General features: G+C 33.5%; 1 protein-coding gene across 11 annotated transcripts in view; it reads left to right on the forward strand.

Annotated features, from left to right (window-relative positions):
- The window catches only part of FER (FER tyrosine kinase), a 364,680-nt gene that overhangs the window by 166,042 nt on the left and 173,658 nt on the right, over positions 1-24,980 (forward strand). For all 11 annotated transcript variants that reach the window (XR_012505568.1, XM_074360443.1, XM_074360438.1 and 8 more), the window contains one exon: positions 6,652-6,774. Coding sequence is in view for 10 of the 11 variants with exons in the window: in XM_074360443.1 (XP_074216544.1) it covers positions 6,652-6,774 (123 nt within the window). In the remaining variant the exon portion in view is untranslated. The remainder of the gene's footprint in view (positions 1-6,651; positions 6,775-24,980) is intronic.

Here is a 24,980-nt window from a genome sequence, read left to right on the forward strand (position 1 = left end):
ACAATAAACAAAACCATTTCAAAACCTTATTAATTTCCAGGAAATTCTAATTTAGTGAGTACTTTTAAGGCCGCTAGATATAATGGTGGAGCTTATAGTCACAGTCATTCACAAATCATACACACAATATACTGCAGTTAAGTGCTGTAAAGATCCACAGTGCTGTAAAAGCTTTTAACTGTGAAACTTAAGGAAGGTTTAAGTGTGAGACAATAACTGAAGAATGAATACAGTTAAGTAGGAGAAGCCATATCAGAATCTTATTAATATTATTCTTCAGATACCCCAACAATTCTGACTGTGTGCTGGTTTAATTAGTTATATAACTATTCAGTGTGCCCTTTTTATTTGAGAAAGCTAATGTTTATGTTTAATAGTTTCATTTTCATGTGTTACCCCAAAAAGGGGTGAATTAGCTTTTTGTTTTTATTCCGCTTACTTAGCCTCTTTCAGAAATGATTTTTCTTTTTTTCCTAAGCGTATTTATCCTCAATTTTTGTTCAGGAGATCTACTCAGGCATATTATTTCAAATTACATATTTATTGAATCCCCTTCTCATTTTTGTGTGTTTATTCTGTTCTGTCTGACTTCCTTGCATAATAATAGCCCTCTGGAAATACGTGTAGCAACAAAATCTGATTCTGCTTCTTACATGTTTTTCATTTATATGCCTGATTGATTCTTCAGTAGCACAGTGATAGGTCTGGAAGAGATTCTAGATATAGTAAATGTTTAAAAAACAAAAGTAATGCCCACTCATAATAAGAATTCAGAAATATGTATCATGGAATGTGTGTTTCACAGTAACACCCCCTTAAGGGCTCAGTGTTTATTCTTTGAAATTTTTAGAATATATTCTAATTTTAATTGGAATGTATCTATATAGTTTTTATTTTACAAAAATTGAATTGTGCATTTTAAATTTATACTTCTTTTTTTTCTTTTTTACTTTTTTTTCAGGGGGAGGTAATTAGATTTATATATGTATTTTAATGGAGGTACTGGGAATTGAACCCAGAACCTCAGGCATGCTGAGAATGCACTTTACCACTGAGCTATACCCTCCCCCTTTACTCCTTATTTTTTAATGACATATTGCATGATATTTAACATGTAATGCAAATGACAATCAACAAATGATCTTTATAGGAATTTGTAGAAATGTATTCTATGCTATTATTTTTTATTGCTTCTTCTGGAATTAACCTAAGAGATCATTAGTAGCTCCAAAGAGAAGTCTCATATTTAAAAGTTAACCTGAATTCTCTGTCGTATTATTGTTAAAACCATGTAGAAGAACTTAAAAAAGAATCCATGTATATGTGAATCCAGCCTCAAGTCATCTGAACTATAAGAAATTTACACAGATCTGTACAAGGTCAAATATAATATTCAGAATTTTGAGTGTATCAAGAAACAAGTCCTCAATAGCCTTGGTGAATGTAATATTCTTGTTTTTTAATTGAAGTATAATTGACTTACAATATTATATTTGTTTCAGATGTACATCAAAGTGATTAGATATTTTTATACACTGCAAAATGATCATCGCAATACATCTAGTTACCATACAAAGTTATTACAGTTTTATTGACTATATTCCCTATGCTGTATATTACATCCTTGTGACATTTATTTTATGACTAGAAATTCATACCTCTTAATCTCTGTTACCTATTTCTTTCTCCCCTCCCCCCTCCCCTCTGTCAGCCACCAGCTTGTTCTCTGTATCTGTAAGTCTGTTTCTATTTTGTTATGTTTTTTGTTTTGTTTTTTAGATTCCTCATATGGTATTTGTCTTGCTGTGACTTATTTCACTTAACATAATACTCTCTAGGTCCATCTGCGTTGTCAGAAATGGCAAGATTTCATTCTCTTTATGGCTGAGTAATATTCCTGTGTGTGTGTGTGTGTGTGTGTTTGTGTAGACACACACATATCCTCTTTATCCATTCCCCTACTGATGGACTCTTAGGTTGCTTCCATATCTTGGCTTTTGTAAATAATGCTGCATTAAACATAGGGGTGCCTATATCTTTTCTAATTAGTGTTTTTGTTTTCTTCAGAATAATACTGAAAAGTGAAATTGTCAGATCATATGGTCGTTCTGTTTTTAATTTTTTGAGGAAACTCCATACTGTCTTCCATAGTGGCTGTAGCAGTTTACATCTTCACCAATAGTGCATGAGGGTTCCATATATGTACTATTCTTGACTTTTTAGTTGCTTATATGAACTGTATAAGCAAACCAGTCTCAGCATCATTTTTAGATTCAATACTTTATCTTCATCTTTAAGAAAGTGAGTTAATTGGTTTTGCACATGACTTAAAAAAATATAATTGCTTGGAATCGGTTCCTTTTTTTGGTCCAGGAAGGAAATACTGCTGCTTGTACCACTCACTGTATTAGTCGATGGTGATTACTGTGTCAATGACAGAAAACTATCTTTAGATTCAAAACTAGATATGTTTCTAAATTAAGAAAGGGATGCTGAAAATTCCCCATTATTTTATTCCCTACTTGTCTAGTTGTAGGAAACATATTAGAAATTTATGTAAGACATTATGACACTAGAGGCTGATTTGAAATTTCATTCTGTGTGAACTCCATCTCATTGCTTACTTTTTATTAAACATTGTGCCGGGGGTTTCTTGAGTGTGTGAACTTTCCAGTATTCATTTCTATGTTGAGTTGTCCTACTTGTCCCTTTAACTTTACAGTTGTTTTATATGCACTGCATTTCATTGATTCACATGTGTTTATTTATCCACAATATATGCCAGGCACTGTTTTTCACCATGGGGATACTCTGATGAACAAAACAAATGTAAAAATTTATCACCTTGTGAACTTACATTCTAGAAGAGGAGACAGGCAATAAAAAAGATAAATAAGTAAAATATATATATATATATATTTTGTTTTGTTTTTGTTTTTTCTTTAACGTTTTTTATTGATTTATAATAATTCTACAATGTTGTGTCAAATTCCAGTGTTCAGCACAATTTTTCAGTTATACATGAACATATATATTCATTGTCACATTTTTTTCTCTGTGAGCTACCATAAGATTTTGTGTATATTTCCCTGTGCTATACAGTATAATCTTGTTTATCTATTCTACAATTTTGAAATCCCAGTCTATCCCTTCCCACTCTCTGCCCCCTTGGCAACCACAAGTTTGTATTCTATGCCTATGAGTCTATTTCTGTTTTGTATTTATGCTTTGTTTTTTTGTTTGTTTGTTTTTGTTTTTGTTTTTTAGATTCCACATATGAGCGATCTCATATGGTATTTTTCTTTCTCTTTCTGGCTTACTTCACTTAGAATGACATTCTCCAGGAGCATCCATGTTGCTGCAAATGGCGTTATGTTGTTGGTTTTTATGGCTGAGTAGTATTCCATTGTATAAATATACCACATCTTCTTTATCCAGTCACCTATTGATGGACATTTAGGCTGTTTCCATGTCTTGGCTATTGTAAATAGTGCTACCATGAACATTGGGGTGCAGGTGTCATCCTGAAGTAGGGTTCCTTCTGGTTACAAGCCCAGGAGTGGTATTCCTGGGTCATATGGTAAGTCTATTCCTAGTCTTTTGAGGAATCTCCACACTGTTTTCCACAGTGGCTGCAACAAACTGCATTCCCACCAACAGTGTAGGAGGGTTCCCCTTTCTCCACAGCCTCTCCAGCATTTGTCATTTGTGGATTTTTGAATGACGGCTATTCTGACTGGTGTGAGGTGATACCTCATTGTAGTTTTGATTTGCATTTCTCTGATAATTAGTGATATTGAGCATTTTTTCATGTGCCTTTTGATCATTTGTATGTCTTCCTTGGAGAATTGCTTGTTTAGGTCTTCTGCCCATTTTTGGATTGGGTTGTTTATTTTTTTCTTATTGAGTCGTATGAACTGCTTATATATTCTGGAGATCAAGCCTTTGTCGGTTTCATTTGCAAAATTTTTCTCCCATTCCGTAGGTTGTCTTTTTGTTTTACATATGGTTTCCTTTGCTGTGCAGAAGCTTGTAAGTTTCATTAGGTCCCATTTGTTTGTTCTTGCTTTTATTTCTTCTAGGAGAAAATTTTTGAGATGTATGTCAGATAATGTTTTGCCTATGTTTTCCTCTAGGAGGTTTATTGTATCTTGTCTTATGTTTAAGTCTTTGATCAAGTAAAATATATATGATGTTAAATAGTGATCAATTCTATGAAGAAAAATTCAGTAAGGAAAAGGCAGTAAAAAATTTAGTTGGCATGAGAAAGTGGATATTAAATATTATGTATAATGGCCAGAGTAGATGTCACTGAATAAGTGACATTTGATGAAAGACTGGAAGGAAGTAAGGGAGCCATTACCCAAATGGTCATTTGAAGAACTATTTCAAGCAGCAAATGTAAACTCCCTGAGGAAGGAATGTGTGGTGTGTATAAAACAAGAGGGAAATGTGTGGCTGAAGGGGAAAGCAGGTGGGGTGGGGGATTTGGTAAGAGGTAAGGTGGAAAATAGGTTAGAGGACAGAGTGGAGAGCCTTGCAGACCATAGTAAAGACTTTGGCTTTTATTCTGATGGAGATGAGAATTTTGAGCACAGTAGTGGAATGGTCTGTTGTAACAGGATCTCCTGGCTCTGTGTTAAGAGTAGACTGAAGGAAGACAAAGAGAGAAACTTTCTCTCTCTCCCTTTCTCTCTATGTATATATATATAAACTTTATTGAGGAATAAATAACAATTATAATAGTGTAATCTAAAGTGTAAAGTGTACAACATGATAATTTGATATACATTGTAAAATGGTTTCCAAGATCAAGATAATTAACACATCACCTCACGTAGTTAACATTTTTTTTTTCTTCTTTCTGGTGAGACTGCTTAAGATCTACTCGCAGGAACTTTAAGTATATAGTACCATATGTTTGACTGAAATATTGTTATTGTTATTATTACATTTATACCTCTGTAACTTTTTATATTTCTTCATTTCTTAATTTCATATAAGAATGCTTTCTAGGATATTTGATTATTTACAGATAATCATTATTCCTTGAGAAATGTAATTTACACTTTTGAAGTGTTCTTTGAAAATGTTTTTTTATCACATATTCAGATTTGGAATTATTTTTGTAATCCAAGGTTTATTATTTGTATAATGATACATAATTGAGTGTGTAGCATGTGCCATATACTAAGCAGTGGTTTGCATGCTAACACTCAAGCCTCACACTCTGTGCGGAGGTCCAGATATTATTTCTGTTTCAGTGAATAAACTGAGACATTGAGAGGACTTGCTCAGTGCCTTGCACCTCTAGAAATACAGTACTGTCATCAGTGTGAATTATTCTTAAGCCTCTTTGCTAACATATCATAGTAGGTCTGGCCCTTATGTGCAAAAATTCCTTAATCAATTTATTAACGACTGCCTTGAATTGACCCTAACACAAACTGCCTAAGTTGAACTATATAGTTAAGTGTTAAAGTAAACTAATGCATGTTTGTCCCTCACTTGATGAAACAGAAATACTCATTTAAGAAGTTGTATATAAATTGAATTCTGGTAAATTGAATCTAGTTTTATACTGTAGAAAAGGAGCTTTGAGTGTTTTATCTTTTAACTGGGAAAATAATTTTCCAGTAATGTAAATAATATCCAAATTTTGAGAGTTTTGAAATTTTTATTTCTTAAGAGTTTTCTTAAAATGGCTCAAACACGTATCAGTGTCTGTACGCATCACCAGTATATGTACAGATGCACTCTTAGTGACCAATCAGATGGATGCCGTTATTACAGTACACTGTATTATAACGCCCGTTGCATTGAAAAATTTGCCCAATAAGATGTTTTTTCCTTGACAAATTTATTGCCATCTATTTATCCATATGATAACCGCCAACTTGCATGCCTATATGAAATATGAAGACAAAGATAAGGGTTCTTGGCAGAGTTTGGGAAAATGTGACTCACCTGAAACTTTATGAGATCAAGAAGTGCTAAGTTTTGACCATGCTGATATGTGCAGTTTTGTTGTTGCTGCATTTTATTTGTTTATCAAAGGTGTGTGAATGACTGAGTGGTTTTGGTGAAAGAATAACATGTGAATAACCCTAGTATAGAAAAATCAATTAATACTATGTTGATAAAAAGGAAATAAATGATCATTAGAGGTATTGTTAAAATATATTATTACATTGGATATACTTCCTCAAACTTTTGACATGATTTTTGATTTTGAAAATTTTATCTAATGAAACATATATGCAAACATATATACACATATTTCTTGTTCTTTAACTTAAATGTATCCTTGCTTTATTTCCTTTGGTTATCATTTTAGCAAAGTGCATTCCAGGTCTGTTTTTAAGTTTTTCTTTTTCTTCCTTTTTAACAATTATAATTATATTCAGTCATTATGAAAATTAATTTCTTGATGCAAAGGTACATTTTTCAGCACGCTGGAATTTGTCTATTTTCATTTTTACCATCTTAACCATTTTTAAGTGTATAGTTCGATAGTGTTGACTAGCTTCACATTATTGTACAGTGATCATTTTTCTTAAATGGAACTTAATTTATTGATGACTGTAGTGGTGCTGAAGCAATGTCTTCATATTTAATGTACTTTATTCTACTTTGTTGTTCTTTCTTCAGAATTTATATCGATTTGAAGGCACTGGGTTTTCAAACATCCCTCAACTTATAGACCATCACTATACAACAAAACAGGTCATCACTAAAAAATCAGGTGTAGTTCTGCTGAATCCTATTCCTAAGGTAGGTGCATATATACACTTTCTTTTTTAAAGACTGCTTTATAAGTTATTTCCACAGTAAATAAAGTTCTCAGATTATTTATAGAGTTTGGAAACAAAAGGGCATTGTGATTACCATTAATACTAGTATGATTGAAGCATAGAATTTCCTTGGTTTTATTAAGATGGGAGATGTGTTGCCTTTATTCAGTGATTGCTAGGTTACAGATAGCCTGGTTTTTTTTTTTTGTTTTCCTTCCCATGTTTTCTTGGAGTATTTGAAGCTTTCTTTCACACTATAAGGTTCAGAGTTTGAAAGATTCAGTTAATAAAAAATTCTGAGATGTAGAACTCAAAGAAAATGTCCAGCACTCATGAGTAAATTAGAATTTTAATTTGAAGTGTCAAGTTTAATATTTATTTTAAGACACTGGAACTTTTAAAAACTATCCCGTTCTCCTCAAAGGCAGTAAATCGTAACTTCACTGTGTAGAGCCAGGTAGCTGGGTGAGAGATTGTTCTAGGTCATTTTTACCTCTCACATCTATCATAGAACAGATTGCTTTCATGTGGTTTTAAAGAGATTTGTGAGGTAGGGAATGGATATGAGGAAGGTTTGTGTTTTTAAGGTAAAAACTGTGAGACCTGGACTCAGAGATACAGTACAGCTGGGTTAGCTTCTAAGCGCTTTGAATATTCCAGGAATTAGGCTGGGGTCAGTATGAGTCTTTTCCTTGGGAGCCCTCTAATAAGAATAGTACAGTGATAGGAAAGTCATCAAACCTGGTAGGTTAATACTTGCTGATTTGAGTTTTTCATATCTAGGAATGACTTTTAATATAAAGCAATTGTTATTCCCAAGAATGCTAGTATATAATCCAAATTAGCTGAGCTAATTTAAAAAACAATTACTATATTTCCCTTTGTAAGTCTAGAACATAATGTCAGTGTCGGTACCTATATTATTCAGTCTTTATTGAGGGGCTGAACTTTAACATTCTTCTCACAGAAGATTTTAACAGTCAGTTGCTAAACACTAAATTCTGAGGCTAACGAATTGGCCTCCTTGCATTATTTTCTAGAATTATGAGAACAGCTCATTCTTTGTTAGCATTTTTCCATTCCCCCTTTTTTCATTTTAATTGCAGAAAACCCTATAAAATTTCTCCTTTAATCTAGAACAAGCTGTCATATTTTTTCTTAAGTAAAAAAAAAGTATCAATGTTTTCTCTTTCATCAATGAGTAATAATTTCCATTGTTTTGCAGAATTCTAAGAGCCCTTTTCTTTAGTTCAGCTCATCTATTTTCATGGCTTCATTTACTATTAATGTGTCAGTGACTAGCAAATTATATTTCTAGCTCAGTTTTATATCTTTCTCAAATCTAAATATTTTCTACTTTTCACCTAAAACTGAGTTTATTATTTTTAACCACAAAATTTGTTCTATTTTAGTAAATGGTACCACCATATACCCAACTGCTCAAACCATAAACCTAGGGCTATCTTGGACATCTCTTCACCACTGCCCTCTCTCCAGCACTCTAAGTGACAGGAGTTTTGTATACTTAATTGTTGTACATGTGGAAGTGTGAACTCAATTTCAGTATATCCTAGTATGAAATAAAATTCACTACAGTGAAGATACTTTTTACCGTGTTAAGTTAATGAGATACAGAACGTGGTTTTCAGAGATACTCATATCTCATTTCACAGGCTAACTAAATATTTGCACATCTCCTTGCTTAACCAGGTCTAAATTGAGAGATCAAAGCCATAAAAGAGACACATAAAAATGCTCATGTGGGCTTGTATAGGAGTATATAATTGCAAATAAAGCAGTAGTCCTCACAGTATAAAATTTTCCATGAAACGAGCCTTGATGAATGGAGTAGATTCTCTGGACGGTTACACGGCCAATTATTCTCTTTCTCCCAAACCCCCAATACTGGCCGTGGAGCTGATTATCCTATCATTTTATAGCACTAGCCATGAAAATAACTGTAAACTGAAAGCTATACAAAATTAAGGGGCTACATATGATTGTTTTATGAGGTAGAAATTTGAAGTTTATCTAGCTGACTATTAACCTGATCTAAAGTACTGATACTTGAAATACGCAAATCATTATCTCAGTTTGTAGTAAATATTGTTATGCACTTGATTTAAAGAATCGTATCACTTTTTCAAAAGAAAATCACAAAGCAGAGGTTGTGAAAGTAGGTAATTTTCAATTATGACTGGAGAACAAATTGATATGGATTTCATTATGGGGGTATTATCTGTTACGTGTTTTCCTTTGGGAAGTTTTTTGTATGCTTATAACTGGTATCTATTCCTTGATTTAATTTGTGTAGAGTCAATATCTTTGACCATATAACGTGCTGTTAAATATCTAATTTCCACCTTGCTGAACTTCATTTTTAACCTGTGTAAAGAATACTACTTTGGTCTCAGTATAATTTCTGTTAATAGCAACTTACTTTTCTCCATTTATTTGTTTCTAACCCATAAAAATGGAAGTATAACATCCATACATAACTAGAGGACATGGTGGCCACAGCAGTCTCTTCTTTATCTCCAGGCATACAGGAAACTAGACAATCTAAATTAGAGAAATTATTTAATGTTCTCATGATAATAAAGCTAGCAGGTGCCTGACCCTCCACTGGCTGATTTCTCCTGCACTACTTCCCAAAGCCTGTGTAAAGATATGGGAGATGAAAGGCATGTTGTAAATGGGTAATTGATCCCTCATGATCATCATCCTTACATTACCAAAGACATTGGGATGCACAGGGCCTGCTCTTTACTGAGTTCAGTGTCTATTCAAATGTCACTTCATCAGAGAGGCCTTTTCTGACTACCATGTGTGAAACAGCACCTCACCCCTTATGTTCCTCTCTTCTCCTTGCTTTCTCTTTGTCGTGGTTATGTTTACCTGATATTATGTGATGCATTTTTAGTTGTCTGTCTTTCCCAAGAGAAACAAAAATTCCATAAGGGCCAGAATTACATTTAACAATCAGTGAAACTGTATTCCCAGTAGCTAGAACATTACTAGCCCATAGTAGGTGTTCAGTAAATGTTGAAGAATTGAATTCATTGAGCGATTGCTAGGATCCAGGTACTTCTGAGCTTTTTATATGTGTTAACGCTAGATATTCCTATGAAGTAAGTATTGTTATTAACCACATACAGTTTTATGAATGAGGAACTGAAGCTTAAAATGGTGAATGACTTGCATAAGATAACACAACTATTAAGAGGTGGGATTTGAGCCCATGTTCTTAACCACTATCTGCCTGGATTATAGAGTCCAGATTTTGGAGACTTTAGAAAATAAAATGTTTATTTTAAGGAACATAAATGTGGGTTTAAGGGAAAGGAAGTATCTTTGATTCCATAAAATGTCAAACTGAAAAAGTCTTTAACATAGCAGAAACAGTAGGTTTCTATAAAAGGAAAATTATTAAACAGTAACATTGGGTGGCAGAGCTGGGATTTGAGGTAAAATATAGGACTTTGTAAGATAGGTAAGAAAGACATCTAGTTCAACTTTAACATTTAAATGTGCCTTGAAAGTTTGTCTTGTTAAGTTTAATATTTCTTCAAATTTAGCTGTTTTAAAAACATTTTCTTTCTGAATGAAAGTTAAAGTTTAGGATTAAATTCAGGCAAGTTAGGCAGTGAACTGTTAAGTTGAACCTTAGACAAATGACTTGCCTACCAGCTTAAATCAAGTAATTGTGGCTTTTTAATCAGAATTTGATATAGCATGCCAGAATATTAGAAGCAGATTTTTGAGATGAAAGTAAATCTTTTTGTGACTGAAAGTAACTTGTCATGAGGAGACGGGCTCCTGGCTGTAGCATTCTTGATCAGACTCATGCAAAGAACAGTTTATAAGAGGGGAAAGCTGTACTTTTAATTTAGGTACTTCATTCACTTTTTGTTTGTTTGTTTAGCTTCAGACCACTTAAAGACTATTTACTTTACCTTAAACTTAAATAATGTAGCTGCTTCTTCTAATACTACCGTTTAATGATTTTCCATTAATAGAGGCTTACGATACAATTTTTGTTATGTTGAGGTGTTTTTTGATTTAACACTTTATAGAATTAAAGAGACTTCCTGTTCCTTAAATCTACATCCATGTTCCTTAATTCCTTAATTATTTCATTAAATTATTAAAATCATTTAAAATTTTAATAAAGAGAAAATTGAAAAATATATGTGATTCAATATTTATTCACTTAGCAAATACTTACTTGGCACTGAGCCTGTGCTTGTTAGTGTTCTGTATTATGTCAGAGTGTAATAAATGCTGTGAAAGTGAAGCAGGTTAAGGAGATAATGACCTGAGTGTGATGATGAAGGCAGGGTTTAGGTGGTGTGTGTGTGTGTATTTGTTTAGGGGAGAGCTGCCTTTTTAAAAAAACATTGTAATCAAAGAAGGCCTCCTAATGAATTTGGAGGAGAAATATCTAGCAAGAACTATAATAGCATGTTGTGCTAAGGGAAATACAGATAATATTTGAATGTTTAGCTTTCACTTAGCATAGTTTGGGAAGTCAAATTATACTTGGATTTTATGGTTGTTCCATTTAATAAAATTAAAAAAAGTCATAGAACATATAACATAGACTGACTCAATTTTTTATCTCAAAATTTACCAGCAGATATTATGAAAAAGAGCAATGTTGGATTCAAAAAATTGATAGACTTTGGAGACCAATATTTGTTATGTGATTTTTCAAAGGTATTTCATGCATAAGTCTACCTCAGACTTTCTTAAATATCATAATATTTTTAGTTTGAAGAGTCAAGTTTTTTGGTTATGAGTTGCATATTCTTATCTACCCTATAAATATTTGAAGAGAGATGGGGCTAGGCAGATGAGGCCTAAATGGCCAAAAGAATAAGTTACTGAAATTTTTTAAAATGCAGACTGAATGATCTGATTTGGTATTTATAGCACAAACATTGCCCGTTGTGTATCATTCCATCATTTTAAAGTATTTATGAAATCTGTGTACACAAACTCTGGGAAACATGTGGAAAGGTGCAAGAAAATGTATAAAGAGATTTCTGGTGTGAACATGGTTGATAATTTAACATTTTTTCCCTGTTCCTTATTCAAAACCATAGAATAAGAACAATAACAGCAAAAATAAAAAATCTATGAACTGCATTTTTATAAAACTAAGAGCTATATATAATTCACAGACCTCAAAATACATGTTGAGGTAATTAAAAGCACTTTATACTGGCAGAAGTTGTGTAATACAAAGTTAAGAAGTGATCAAAGAACCACGTTGCTATGGATCCTACCAAGCTCCTGAAAAAATGCCTGTTGAAAGGGAGGAGTTCACCCTGAAGTTTTTGGCTATATTCCTTGCTTGCATCAATGAATGTAGGACTGGGTGGGGAGAAAAAATTTTTACATACAGCTTAAGAGATGCAGCCCAAGCTGCACATAGAGAAAAATTCAGAGCCTTAAATACTTACATAAATAAAACAAAAAGAATAAAATAAATGAATTAAGTGTACAATTCAAAAAATTAGAAAAAAACAACCAAACCCACAATTAAACAAAAGGAAAGCAAAAGAAAGGAATTAACAAAGATACAATCATAAAGGAATGAATTAGAAAAAGGGAAAACAAAAAAAATGTATATATATACATATAATAACTGCTTTTTAAGAGATCAACACCAATTTAAAATATTTGCTAATCTAATCAAGAAAAATTATGCTGCAAAGGGTTAATCTCTTTAATATATAAAGAACATCTAGAAATTAATAAAAGACAGTCAAATAGAAAAATTGACAATGGACATGGGTGGATAGTTTAAAAATTAAAAATACAAATGATTTTTTAAAGATATGACAGGTGATTACCTCACTTAGTAGAATAAAGGAAAATTAAAACTATAATGAGATGTTATTTTTTTCACCTGTTAAATAGTCATAAACTCACAGCTGAATAATTCACTTCTTTGGCAAAGATGTGCAGAAAAAAACCATTAGGTAATTTGGCAATGGAAGTATAAATTAGAAAAACCTCTGTAGAAAATAATATGGCAGAATCTAGAAGAATTATAAAATGTATATACCTTTGACTTAGCAATAATGCTTCTACAATTTATCCTTTAGTTATATTTGTGTCTAAATGAAACAATATTAGTGCAAGGTTATTCACTTCAGCATTGTTTGTAATATCAAGAGATTGGAAATAAAGTGGTCATTACTAGAAGTCTAGTTAAATCAATTATGGTAACCCAGCCAATGGAATACTGTGAATGAGAAAGCTTTCTATATACTGATTGGCGAGTTCCAAGATACATTGTTAGTAAAAGGAACTAAGCTATGATACAGAGTTTATGTTATGTTGTCTTTATAGGGAAGGTATTAGAGTATAAGATTGTATGTCTGAATTTGCCTTTATGTGATAAATAAATTTTATATACTCAAACTAGGACTGATGTTGATGTGTATGTAACAGGGGTTACACGTTTGAGGAGAGGGTTGAAATTGGCAGCAGAGGTGTAAGGGAATCTTTTTACAGTTTACACTTGATATTTTCCACTTTTTAAAAGCACTGTGAATGTACTACTCATTCAAAGTTAAAAAAAAAGTATTGAAACCATGGTACCTGCCCTCAAGCATCTACAATTTTTCAGGGAGATATTAAAAAATGATTGTTAAGAGGATAAAATGTTCATGTTACATATTGTTAAAGTAGAAAAGGCAATTTATAAAATACCATTTTAGAATTACCTCATTTTCATAAAATGAAATAGAGTGTATATGTACATATATATAGCAAAGTTGAAAGACTATATTCCAAAACATTATAATTATTTTGGGTTGGAGGAATTATGGGTATTTTTTGGCTTAAGTGCAGTTTAATTTTTTTCATTGAACATATTATGAATTTTGTAATGTTAAAAATTTTCTAGGGGAGGGTATAGCTCAAGTGGTAGAGTGCATGCTTAGCATGCACAAGGTCCTGGGTTCAATCCCCAGTACCTCCTCCAAATACAAATAAATAAGTAAACTAAATTACCTCTCCCTCATAAAAAAAAAAAAAAAGGAATAAAGAATTGACACAACATTGTAAAATTATTATAAATCAATAAAAAAGTTAAAAAATTTTTCTAAAATCATATTATATGATAATGTTGAGTAGACTACTATAAAACAGTGTTTCTAAAACTTTTTTTTCCCCCGCAATGCATAGAAAGAAATTGCATTGTATATTGAGACTCAGGAAACACGACACTGGGAGTGTTGACATGTGTGTGTTTCTAACTGAGACAAATTTTAGAAAATAACTTTTTATATTTCTTACATGTGATGTAGTCTATTATATTTTTTAAAAGTCTGCATTCAAAAAGTTGATTTTATGAGCCTCAGTCTGAAAGATACCTATGTAAAGGAACTTTTAAAATTGATTTTTAAAGTAGCAATATGTGCTCTAGGAACTTAGAGGAAGAACATATGGCCTCGGAATGATTCATAGAGAAAAATGAGTTTGAAGTAGGTCTTGAGGTTAGGCAGAAGGGATAGGGAAATTATTTGGGGTTCTGGTAAGGGAATAATCAAAACATGGGAAATTCTGAGACTTGTTTTAAGGAAGGCAGGATCAGTTGCCTTGACAGAAACAGGTGATTTAAAAAGATGAGTAATCTGATAAGTTTAGGTTAAAGTCAGATTTTTGAGAGCCTAGAATACCATGATTAGGATTTGTCTACGGGAAATGCCATCTCACTGCAGGTTTGTAAGCAAGGGTGAATGTGAACTAAGTACATCTGAAGTACAGTTGGTGATAGATACCACATACCTCACTAAAATGCTGAAGGCTTTCTAGCCTTTTATTTGCTTGAAGAAGGTAAGATATTTATTGGCGTATTTAAAAAAAATGAAAATCAATTTTCATTTTTCTGTGTTTCACAAAGAGCTTGTGTAGCCATATCCAAATTATATTTCAGTGAAAAATGTTAAAATAAAATAGAAACAAATGATCAGTTACAGGGAAAAAATAAGTAATGATGGAAATTTAACAACAGTAAATAAAATATGAAATGCAGTTTCTTAAAGACCTGTAATAATTTCCATGTTGAGCCTGAAGTTTAGCTGTAAGCCATTGTAGAAAAAGTTAACTGGTTTTATGATTAGAGAGGAGGAAGGACATTAATTTGTTTTAAAGTTTTAGTATCAATAAGTTCTAACGGAAATTTCTCTCTTGGGATGTGGGATATAACAATGTCCTTAACAACATTTCTGCAAAAGTTTAGAAATAGATTTCATAGGCTGTTGCTTTTAGTGTCCTTTAATAATAACCAAGGGCATAATATTAAAATATAACTTAATGAAGAGCATTCTGCACTAGAATTTTTTTCTCTATTTTCAGTTTTTGCTGAATAGAATAGTAAAACCCTAGGATCCAGATTTATGATCAAATAGTGATAATATTAGCATTAAATACATTAAAAATTTAAACAAGTATCAAAATACCAAAAGATTATACCTGTGACATTTACAAATATCTCACTTAACTGTATACCTGAATACTTTAATATTTAGTTAAATTGGTAGAGAATCCACACACTGAGTATAAAAAAAAACCCTTAACATGTTGAAGTATTATTATTTTCATTCATACTTTCCCCTTACTGGGGAAAAAAAAAAGCCCACAATGTGTTGCCAATAATTGATTTTATTTTATTTTGTAAGTCATCAATTCTAAATAATTTAATGGAGGATCACTTTGACTGTCTGTCTTACTTTTCAAATCTTGAAACAGATATTGAAAACATATTTGATGTTCTAAAAACCCCAGGATACAATGAATTTAAATTAGTGAGATCTAGAAAATGAGGAAAGTCTCTAGGCATTCAACAGAGTAGTAGACAGAGGCATTCGAAGTCTGAGTAGTCTCAGGGTTGAAACTTACATAATTCAAAGCAGAAGAGGTCAGTAGCACAGGAGGGGCCGGTGAAAGGTGGTAAGGAGTGAGGTGAGTTGCTGAGAAGTAGAATACGACAGAGAGAAGAGGGGACCCATTCTGCCTCCCTCCATGCTGGGCTAGTCTCACAAGTCAGTTGACCCCTCTTCCTTATAACTACTCTCCTCCCTCTGCCCCTGTAGCCTGCAGCCCATTGAACTTCTGAGGTAGAAAACCTCTAATGACAATGTATAATTTCCATTTTATTGTTAGTCAACTTTATTTAATATAGATTTTCATGATGTATTCACAAAAATGTCCTCTCCTCTGGGCTCATATTGAACTTCGCAGTAGTTACAGTACTTACTTTGTTCAGTCTGCTGTTATTGTTCATTTCATATGTCTGACATCCCCATTAGATAATAAGGTCCTTGAGAGCAATAAGGACAGTTTTACTCACGTTTTATGTATCTCACAGTATCTAATGCATAAGTCAGTAAATATTTACTGTGACTTTTGAGAAAATCTAGACATTTAATAAATACTTAATATGATATTTGAAAATTTTGTAACTAAAAGATCTTAGCATTCTGTTTTTAGAATAATATAAAAATATTAGCTTTTAATGTTTCTAAAGTGGAGCATGGTTTAGATTTCTGAATGACATCCCTTTGGAAATGACACATTCCATTTCAATTCTACTTGTTTAATAGTTTCTTTTTCATATTTTCATTTCCTCCTTTTATTGCTCTATATTTGAAGACACTGTTTCACATAGTTACATATTCTTGCAAACTTCATAAATATTTTTAAGGACATTGATGCTCTCTTATTCAGTTTAATCTGCATTTTATACTACTCTGAACTATATTTGATTGGTTCCATAAAATTCATTTGACACTTTGATGAGATTTCTCTCTGATATTAACTTTAAAATGGTGAAGCAATCTTATGTCATATTTTTATTTCTTATTTGCAAATTATTGCCCTGTATTAACCCATATCAAAGGTGAAAATAAAATATAAGAAGAGGCATTGCTTGTTTCTACTTCTTAAAAGAACCATTTATCTTTCTTTACCATATTAACTAAATTAGTGTTCACCTTCTGCTACATTATCCTTGAAGGGGACAATGTAATTGTGCCACAAAAGACTTGTCCTACATTCTACTTTACATAGACTAAATATGCATGCTGAGAATTTTAATGACATTGAAATAATAGAACTTAAGTTAGAAAGACCAAGGACATTAAAAAGATATCTTCAAGTGATTTTTTTTAATGGAAAGCCTCATTCATGTATAAGCCTTAGAGAAAATGAAACTTTAAGTTCTTCCTTCTGTTATTTATATAACACCTGGCGTATATTAAACCCACACCAAGAAATAAGGTCTTATAACAGAAATGCCCATACAGGGACATTATAATCTCATGGACATCCTTGAATCTTGATTGATGACTATTTAATAAGAAATAAACCCAAGAGCAGCAAAGATGAGTTATAGTTTCGTGTGTGTCTCTTAGTAATAAAGGATCCTCATGTTCAAATCATGGCCTCACTGTTTTGTGGTCTTACCATTGGAAATATTTTGTAATGATGGGTTCAGAAGGTATGATTATACTAATACTTTCTAGTAATGCTACTTTCTCTTTTAAATAATGAATCTGTATCTTTTTTTGTCCTTGGAGTCACTTCAGTTGGAGACCACGAGCATCATTTTTTAATGTCCCTAACAGTAGAGTTTTTTGAATCTACTCTAGAAATAACTTCTAAAAGACTCCTCTTGTAGTTCTGAACATGGGGTTTCAGGAAGCTCACCAGTGTTCATCTGAAATGGTCAGAATTTTCTAGGAATTCACAGGATTTAAACATATCTCTGACTGTCTCTTTAGTTAGCATTCAGCAAATACATATTGAGTGCCTATTTTATAATAGAAACTCTATTAGGTACTGAACTTGTCCTCAAAGAAGTTAGAGTCTGGGAAGACAGACAAGTAAATAAGAATTGTGATTGAGGTCGTAAATCCTATTCTAAAGGAAATTGATGGTCTTTTACAGGATTTAAGAAGGGCATGTTCCTTGACAGATCATGGAATGCTTCCAAGAGTTGTGAAGGATGACTGAGGGTGTACAGGTGAAGGGTCTGACCAGAGCATAGTGTTTCTGACAAAGGAGTTATACCTGATCTTGGGGGGAGAAATTCTGGGCAACATTTGATGATGTAAGAGTTCCAGTTTGTACACTTGGTGTGCAGAGTATACTAGTAGTCAGGGGAGTAGGGGAGAAGAGGTGTTGTAGGCAAAGTAATGCTCCCCCAAAGTGGCTGTGTCCTAGTCCCCAGAACCTGTGGTTGTGTTCTGTTACATAGCGAAAGAGACTTTGTGGATATGATTATGTCAAACATCTTGAGATGAAGAGATTATTCTGGAATATACAGATAGGCCTAATAATTACAAGGATACTTAAAAGGGGATGGTGGAAGCAGGAGAGTTAGAGACAGACAAGGAATGTGACTCTGAAAGTACTGGTTGGAGTCATGTGGCCAAGAGCCAAGGAATGCAGGCAGCCTCTAGAAGCTGGAAAAGGCAAGAACTGATTCTCCTCTAGAGCTTCCAGAAGGAACGCAGCTCTGCCAACACCTTGATTTCAGCCACCAGAGACCCATTTCAAATTTAGGAGCTCTGGAATTTAAGATATGAAATTTGTGTTGCTTTAAGCCACTAAGTCTGTGAAAATTTGTTAATAGTATATTAGAAAACTAATAGAGGTAGTGAGATTGGAGAAGTTAAAAGGTGCCAAGTAATAATTACCTCATACTAAAGGGTTTGGTCTTTGTCTCAGGGGTAATAGGAAGCTTTGAATGGTTTTGTCATGGGAAAAGTTAATATCAGATCAGATCATAAGGCTTCACTGTGGAAACCTATTAGTGAGTGATTGACAGGTAAGACATAGAAGTTGGAGTGAATATGAAAAGGTAGAAGTGGGATTTAAAAAATGAGTATTTGTAGTTTGGGTGAGATTGCAAATGATTAGCTTAGTTGCATGTCAGAGTCAACAAGACTTGTCAAAGACTGTGGTGGGTGAGAGAGAGGTGTAAGGATTACTTTCAGGTTTATAAATTGAGCAGCGAGGTGACTATGTCACAGACTGAGATCTGGTCGAAAACAAAGTTTAGGAGGAAAACAGGGGCATGTTGAGTGCAAAGTGTATGTGACACTTCCAAATAGATTGTCTTGAAGGAGACGGATATACATAACTAGAATTTAAGAGCAATCTCAGGGATGCAGAATTGGGCTTGGGAGCCACCCACATGTAGAGAAAATACCTGAAGGCTTAAAATAGAAGAGAAAATACGTAGATGAGAAGAGGGCCTCTGACACATGGTCCAGGGATGGAGGATGAGGTGGCTCAGTGGTCTTCCTCACCCACTTCCTCCTCTACACTCCTGCTGCCTTTCGTCACTCTGAACCTATGTTGCTGTCTTTCCTTTAGGATCATTTTTTCTCCTCTTGTCACTAGATTTGCCTTTCTAAAATAATATTTTATCATATCAGTTTCCTGTTTAAAAAACCTATGATAATTTTTTTGTTTTGTTTTGTGAATCAAGCATGGTTATTAGTCTATTTAGGATTTTCTCTAATATGGTCCTTGTTCGTCTGCCCAGTTTAGCCCCTTCTTCCTTGCCTTTGTTTTTTTCCTTTCCTTCTGCACTGTGAGAATGCATGTATAAGAATATAGAACCTCAAAGTCAACATATACAAACATGAACTCATTATGCTGATTAACTCCTTCATCCCCCATGGGCCCTGCTTCTCAGTTGTGGTCTTTGTTAACACCATCCATTTTGGCATCTAAGCTATAAAAATTTTTGGAACATTCATATAATCCTTCTTTTCCCTCAGCCTTCACAGTTAATGAGTCATGGATCCTGAAACTGCTGCCTTGTAAATGGCTTTCAAATCTGTTACCTCCTTTACTCCTGTTCCCCTCCTTGCTGCTGCTACCTCTGCTGAGTCCGTCATTGAAAGGGGTCCAAAAGACACTTGTGAAGAGTCGCTTGCTTCTCATGCTTGCTAATCCTTTGCCCTGTTATCATGTTTAAGTGTTTGGGATGTCTAGGTAGTAACTGATCATGTCAGAGAAATGCTTCAAATATTCCAAGAAATCTGTATTTCCTATTGTTCAGGTTGAAACATCCTAGCATTCAAGGACCCTTTTTGATCTAGCTCCATTCAGCCTTTCCAGTTGTTTTTCCCACCAGTGCTTCACATGTCTGAAGTTGTAGCTTGTTAAAAAATCCCTTTCGCTTCTCAGAATGACATCTGCTGTTTCACAGCTTTCAATCTTTGTAATGCTGTTCTCTTTTCCTGGGGTGCGTTTTGAGTATCATTTCCTATTTACAGCCTTTGTTAACCCCACCAGTTCAATTTTGGTTCTCCTTTCCCTGTACTTCCCTGGAATTCTGCACAGGCCATGAGTGCATCGCTTATTTTGTAGTATTAAAATTATTTTATTTTTATATACTTTGAGTTGTGCATCTGTGAAGTGATGGACTGTATTAATTCACTTTTGTCTTCCTTAAGCCCGGTTTAATGATGGCCTACAAAAGGTGCCACAGTATTATGAGTTGAAATAATATTTAAAGAACGTAGGATAATATGAACTCATAGATGCATTTGTGTACAAGAAGTCCAAAAAAATCTAGGCATTAATAGGAATGTTATAATTAACAAAGCAAGTGATAGTCTGGGTCTTACTCATTGCCTGTAGTAGCACCTAGATGACTTAGACTGTAATTCCAGTAGTCACTTTCAAGAAAGAGGCAATGAAACCAGAAAAGATCCCGATTGGGAGAATTATAGGGATGACTAATTTGGAAATGTTATACAACTACCAATAATTAAGGAAACAATTGTTGTTCAATGATTCAGTGATTTTTCTTGTTTTGATTTTTTTAATGTGTGTCATCCTTCCAGGGCTTACTGGTAGCTAATGGAGTAAATTTCCACGCTGTGAAAGAGTGTGCTTCTTATTCCGAGCCATCATAGATCTGTGAATCAGAATACTTCCCTAGATGTTTTGGAGAAGCCCAAATCACTGAATTGATTGTTGGCAGTTTGCATTTCCTTTATAACCCCTTAGAAATTCTGATTTGGAGTTAGAGGCAGTTAAAGCGATGTCCTTCCCTTTAAGGTTTCCCCCAAATATTTCCTGGAGCTGAGTAGGCAAGAAAGGCTGTTCAGAGGCTGATTCAGCTTGACAACTATCCTCGCTGGACTGTGTTTCTTACAAGACTTTAGACAACACACTTGATCGCTTTGAGACCCAACCTTTTCTTACCTACTTTAAGTGTTGTTGTAAAGGCCTGGTAGTGAAAGCATTTGGTAAACTCACAAGTCCTTTAAAAATGTCACGTATTATCATATAGTTTGCAATGAAATTGTGGCTAACTGGCTTGGAAAGTATAATATCCACAAACTTGGGAAAATGTATTATCCACTGAGCTTTGGAAACTTAAAAAAAAAAAAAGCAAGATATTTGGATACTAGGTCATCTTTTTCATAAAAACACAAACTTCCTTAATATCCATTAGGTTCCTGTTACAGAAATATAAATTTGACCTAGATATATTAAGACATGCTTGCAATCTGGGACAAAAGACAGGGGAGACACTATATCATGTGTGGGTTATAGATTGAACTAATGAGTTATACTGAATTCTTTCTGAAAATAGATATTAGTTATATTTTGATGGTGAACCCTCTCAATAAACTAAGAAAACCGTGGAGAAAGATATGGAAGTCAAAGTTACTAAAATCGGAAAGTAGAACAATAACTGGAAAAATGAATTTAGACAGTGTTTTTGAGTGATAGGCTGTATATTTCATATTTATATATTAAGATGTATTTCACATTTGTATATTAAGTCATATATTATATATTACATCAAACCCAAGAGTTCAAGAAATGTTATACAGCATTACTTTGAGTAAAGAGAAAGACATAATTTAAAAAAATCATTTAAAAAAGTAATTTGTACTAAAATATCCATTTCCAACCTAAGCATATCAGGAACTGACATGAAATAATCCTAACTATGTTAATACTGAATATTATGCAGTGTTAGTTCCCCCCACCTTACTGGTAAAAAAGAATTCATACTACAGGCTGATTTTGCTGTGTTGACTAAGTGGCCATGAAAGATATTATCTTCTGTTTTGATAAATTCTTTATTGCTCCAATTCCTCTATCTTATCAGATTCATTCAAGCCAGTGTATTTGAAATTGTTTCAAAATTGGTTAATATTCAGGCGTTTTGGCGAGAACATAGGGTATACTTAGAAATCATGGTGAAAGAACTGTCTTTGAGGGTTTAGAGCAATAAAAAAAAAGTGAATTTCCAAACATCCTGCAGAAGATTGAATATATTTACTGTTGTCACCAGATTCCCATAGTCCTCAAGTGGTTGTTGACTGTCCCCATATTACTGAATGATAATGAAGAAGCAAGATAATGAAGAACACTGGCCTCAGACGTTTTGTTGCATGAACATGCAGCCTAATTAGTTCTCTTGCTGTTTGCTCAAATTTTAGTAAAAACTGAATGTATGTTAGTTAGAAGGGCAAAATCATGACTTCTTGGTGGAGTATTTTAGAGAAAGTTTCCTGGAAGGAATTTGGGTCATCATTTGAAGTAAATGAGTTGGTGGATTGAATGATTCTAATCTTGATGAGATGCTACGGCAATGTAGAAGTGTGTACAGCATCAGAAACAATTTTAGAGATAATTGAGCATCACATTTAGTATTTGTGGGGAAGGAGTCACTAGCACAAAATTATAAGACTGATGGCATCTCTGACCAAGATTTATAGAAAGACCATGACATAACACATTCTCGCAGTCTTAACTCTTTCCTGCTTGCTCAGCACTTGTTTTCTCTTACTTTTCTCTCCACTTTCTTAAAATGTCTTGGTGCTTTTGGGCTAAACCAAGTTGAAATCAATTATGTTTTAAAACTGAGTCGATTCTTGGCAGAAATCTAGACAGCTGATTCATAGTATTCTTCTAGGTATGAAATACATGCAAAGTAGTGAATTAACTTTTGTCATCTTCTGACAGTGAAGTTTTTGACATGACAGACGTTCTTAGCAGTTTCATCCACACATCAAGCAAGTGACTGGTATTTCTAAGCTCATATGGAACCCCTAGGCTGAGAGCGGAGGGAACAGTAGAGTTATTCATCTGGAGTTTGTCAGTAAAATTTGATTTTAGGCGCTTTAGAATTTTAATAGCAGCATCGAGGTCACAGAGGAGCAAGAGAATCAGCAGAATTTAAGGTCATAGCGGAGCAAGAGATAAATGGTAGTTTCAAAGTGGCAAGTTATTCTAGGTCAGCTAAAGTGTGTTACCCAGGTCCTTCTTCCAAAAAAGGATAGTGTTGTGAGACAATTCAAAAAACCTACTCAAGATGTGCTAATCCAGATACACAAATGTTCTTTTCCCCTTTGCTCTGTCACCTTTTCTCTCCCTTTTTCTGCCCTTCCGGCTTCTTTCATGCAGTCACCAAGTATTTATTGAGCACCTATTATGCATCTGGTGCTGGTAATGCAGTAGAAAACAAAACAGACCTAGTACCTATGCTTTTGAAACCTGTACTTTGGGGAATATGCCCACTAGATTACCAGAAACTACTCAGTTAAGTTAATAATAACTTAGAAGATAGAAATATAAAAGTTGAATAAAATGTCCTACCCTAATCAGGTAATTATATGCACAAGTGTAAGTATTTTTAGGGTCTAAAACTGAAAAATATAAAATTTAAAAACCTTTTTATTGAAGTATAGTTGATGTATGCTACTATATAAGTTACAGATGTACAATATTGTGATTCACAGTTATTAAAGGTTATACTCCATTTATAGTTATTATAAAATACTGGTTATGTTCCCTGTATTGTACAATATATCCTTGTAGCTTATTTTATATCTAATAGTTTGTACCTCTTAATTCCCTACCCATATATTGTCCCTACCCTCTACCCTCTCCCCCCACTGGTAGCCACTAGTTTGTTCTCTATATCTGTGAGTCTGTTTCTTTTTGTTATATTCACTAGTTTGTTTTATCTTTTAGATTCCACATATAAGTGATGTTATAGTATTTGTCTTTCTCTATCTGACTTATTTCATTTAGCATAATACCCTCCAAGTACATCCATGTTGTTGCAAATGGCAAAAATTTCTTCTTTTATGGCTGAATGGTATATCCTTTATATACACGACATCTTCTTTATCCATTCATCTGTTGATGGGCACTTAGATTGCTTCCACATCTTGGCAATTAAAAATAATGCTGCTGTGGACATTGGGGTGCATGTATCTTTTTGAATTACTGTCTTTATTTCTTTCAGATATATACCCAGAAATGGAATTGCTGGGTCATATGAAAGTTCTATTTTTAGTTTTTTGACAAACCTCCAGACTGTTTCCCACAGTGGCTACACCAGTTGACATTCCCACCAACAGTGTATGAGGGTTCCTCTTTTTCTACATCCTCACCAACATTTGTTATTTGTGTTCTTTTTGGTAGTCATTTGGACAGGTGTGAGATGATGTCTCATTGTGGTTTTGATTTGCATTTTCCTGGTGATTAGTGATGTTGAACATCTTTTTGTGTGCCTGTTGGCTAACTGCACGTCCTCTTTGGAAGAATGTCTATTCAAGTCTTCTGCCCATTTTTTGATCAGAATATTTGTTTTTATGATGTTGAGTTGCATGAGCTGTTCATGTATTTTGGATATTAACTCCTTATTGATCATATCATTTGCAAATATTTTCTCCCAGTCCATAGGTTGCCTTTTCACTTTGTTGATAGTTTCCTTTGTGGTGCAAAACCTTTAAGTTTAATTAGGGTCTATTTATTTATTTTTGCTTTTATTTCCTTTGTTTTAGGAGACAGATCCAAAAAAAAAATTGCTACAATTTATATCAAAGAGTGTTCTTGCCTCTGTTTTCCTCTAGGAGTTTTATGGTTTCCAGTCTTAATTTAGGTCTTTAATCCATTTGGAGTTTACTTTTGTATATGGTGTTGGAGAATGTTCTAATTTCATTCTTTTACATGTCGCTGTCCAGTTTTCCCAGCCTCAAAGCCAAAAAAATATTTTTTAAAATTAGCTTAGGCATGAAATAAAATCTGATGAATCTGAAAGGAAACTAATACTTACAAGTATCATTTTAGTGGTCAGTCAACTCAAGCAATATTAGAAGAAAAACATGATTT

This window comes from Camelus bactrianus, chromosome 3 (assembly GCF_048773025.1).
Source record: "Camelus bactrianus isolate YW-2024 breed Bactrian camel chromosome 3, ASM4877302v1, whole genome shotgun sequence".
Taxonomy (NCBI): Eukaryota; Metazoa; Chordata; class Mammalia; order Artiodactyla; family Camelidae; genus Camelus; species Camelus bactrianus.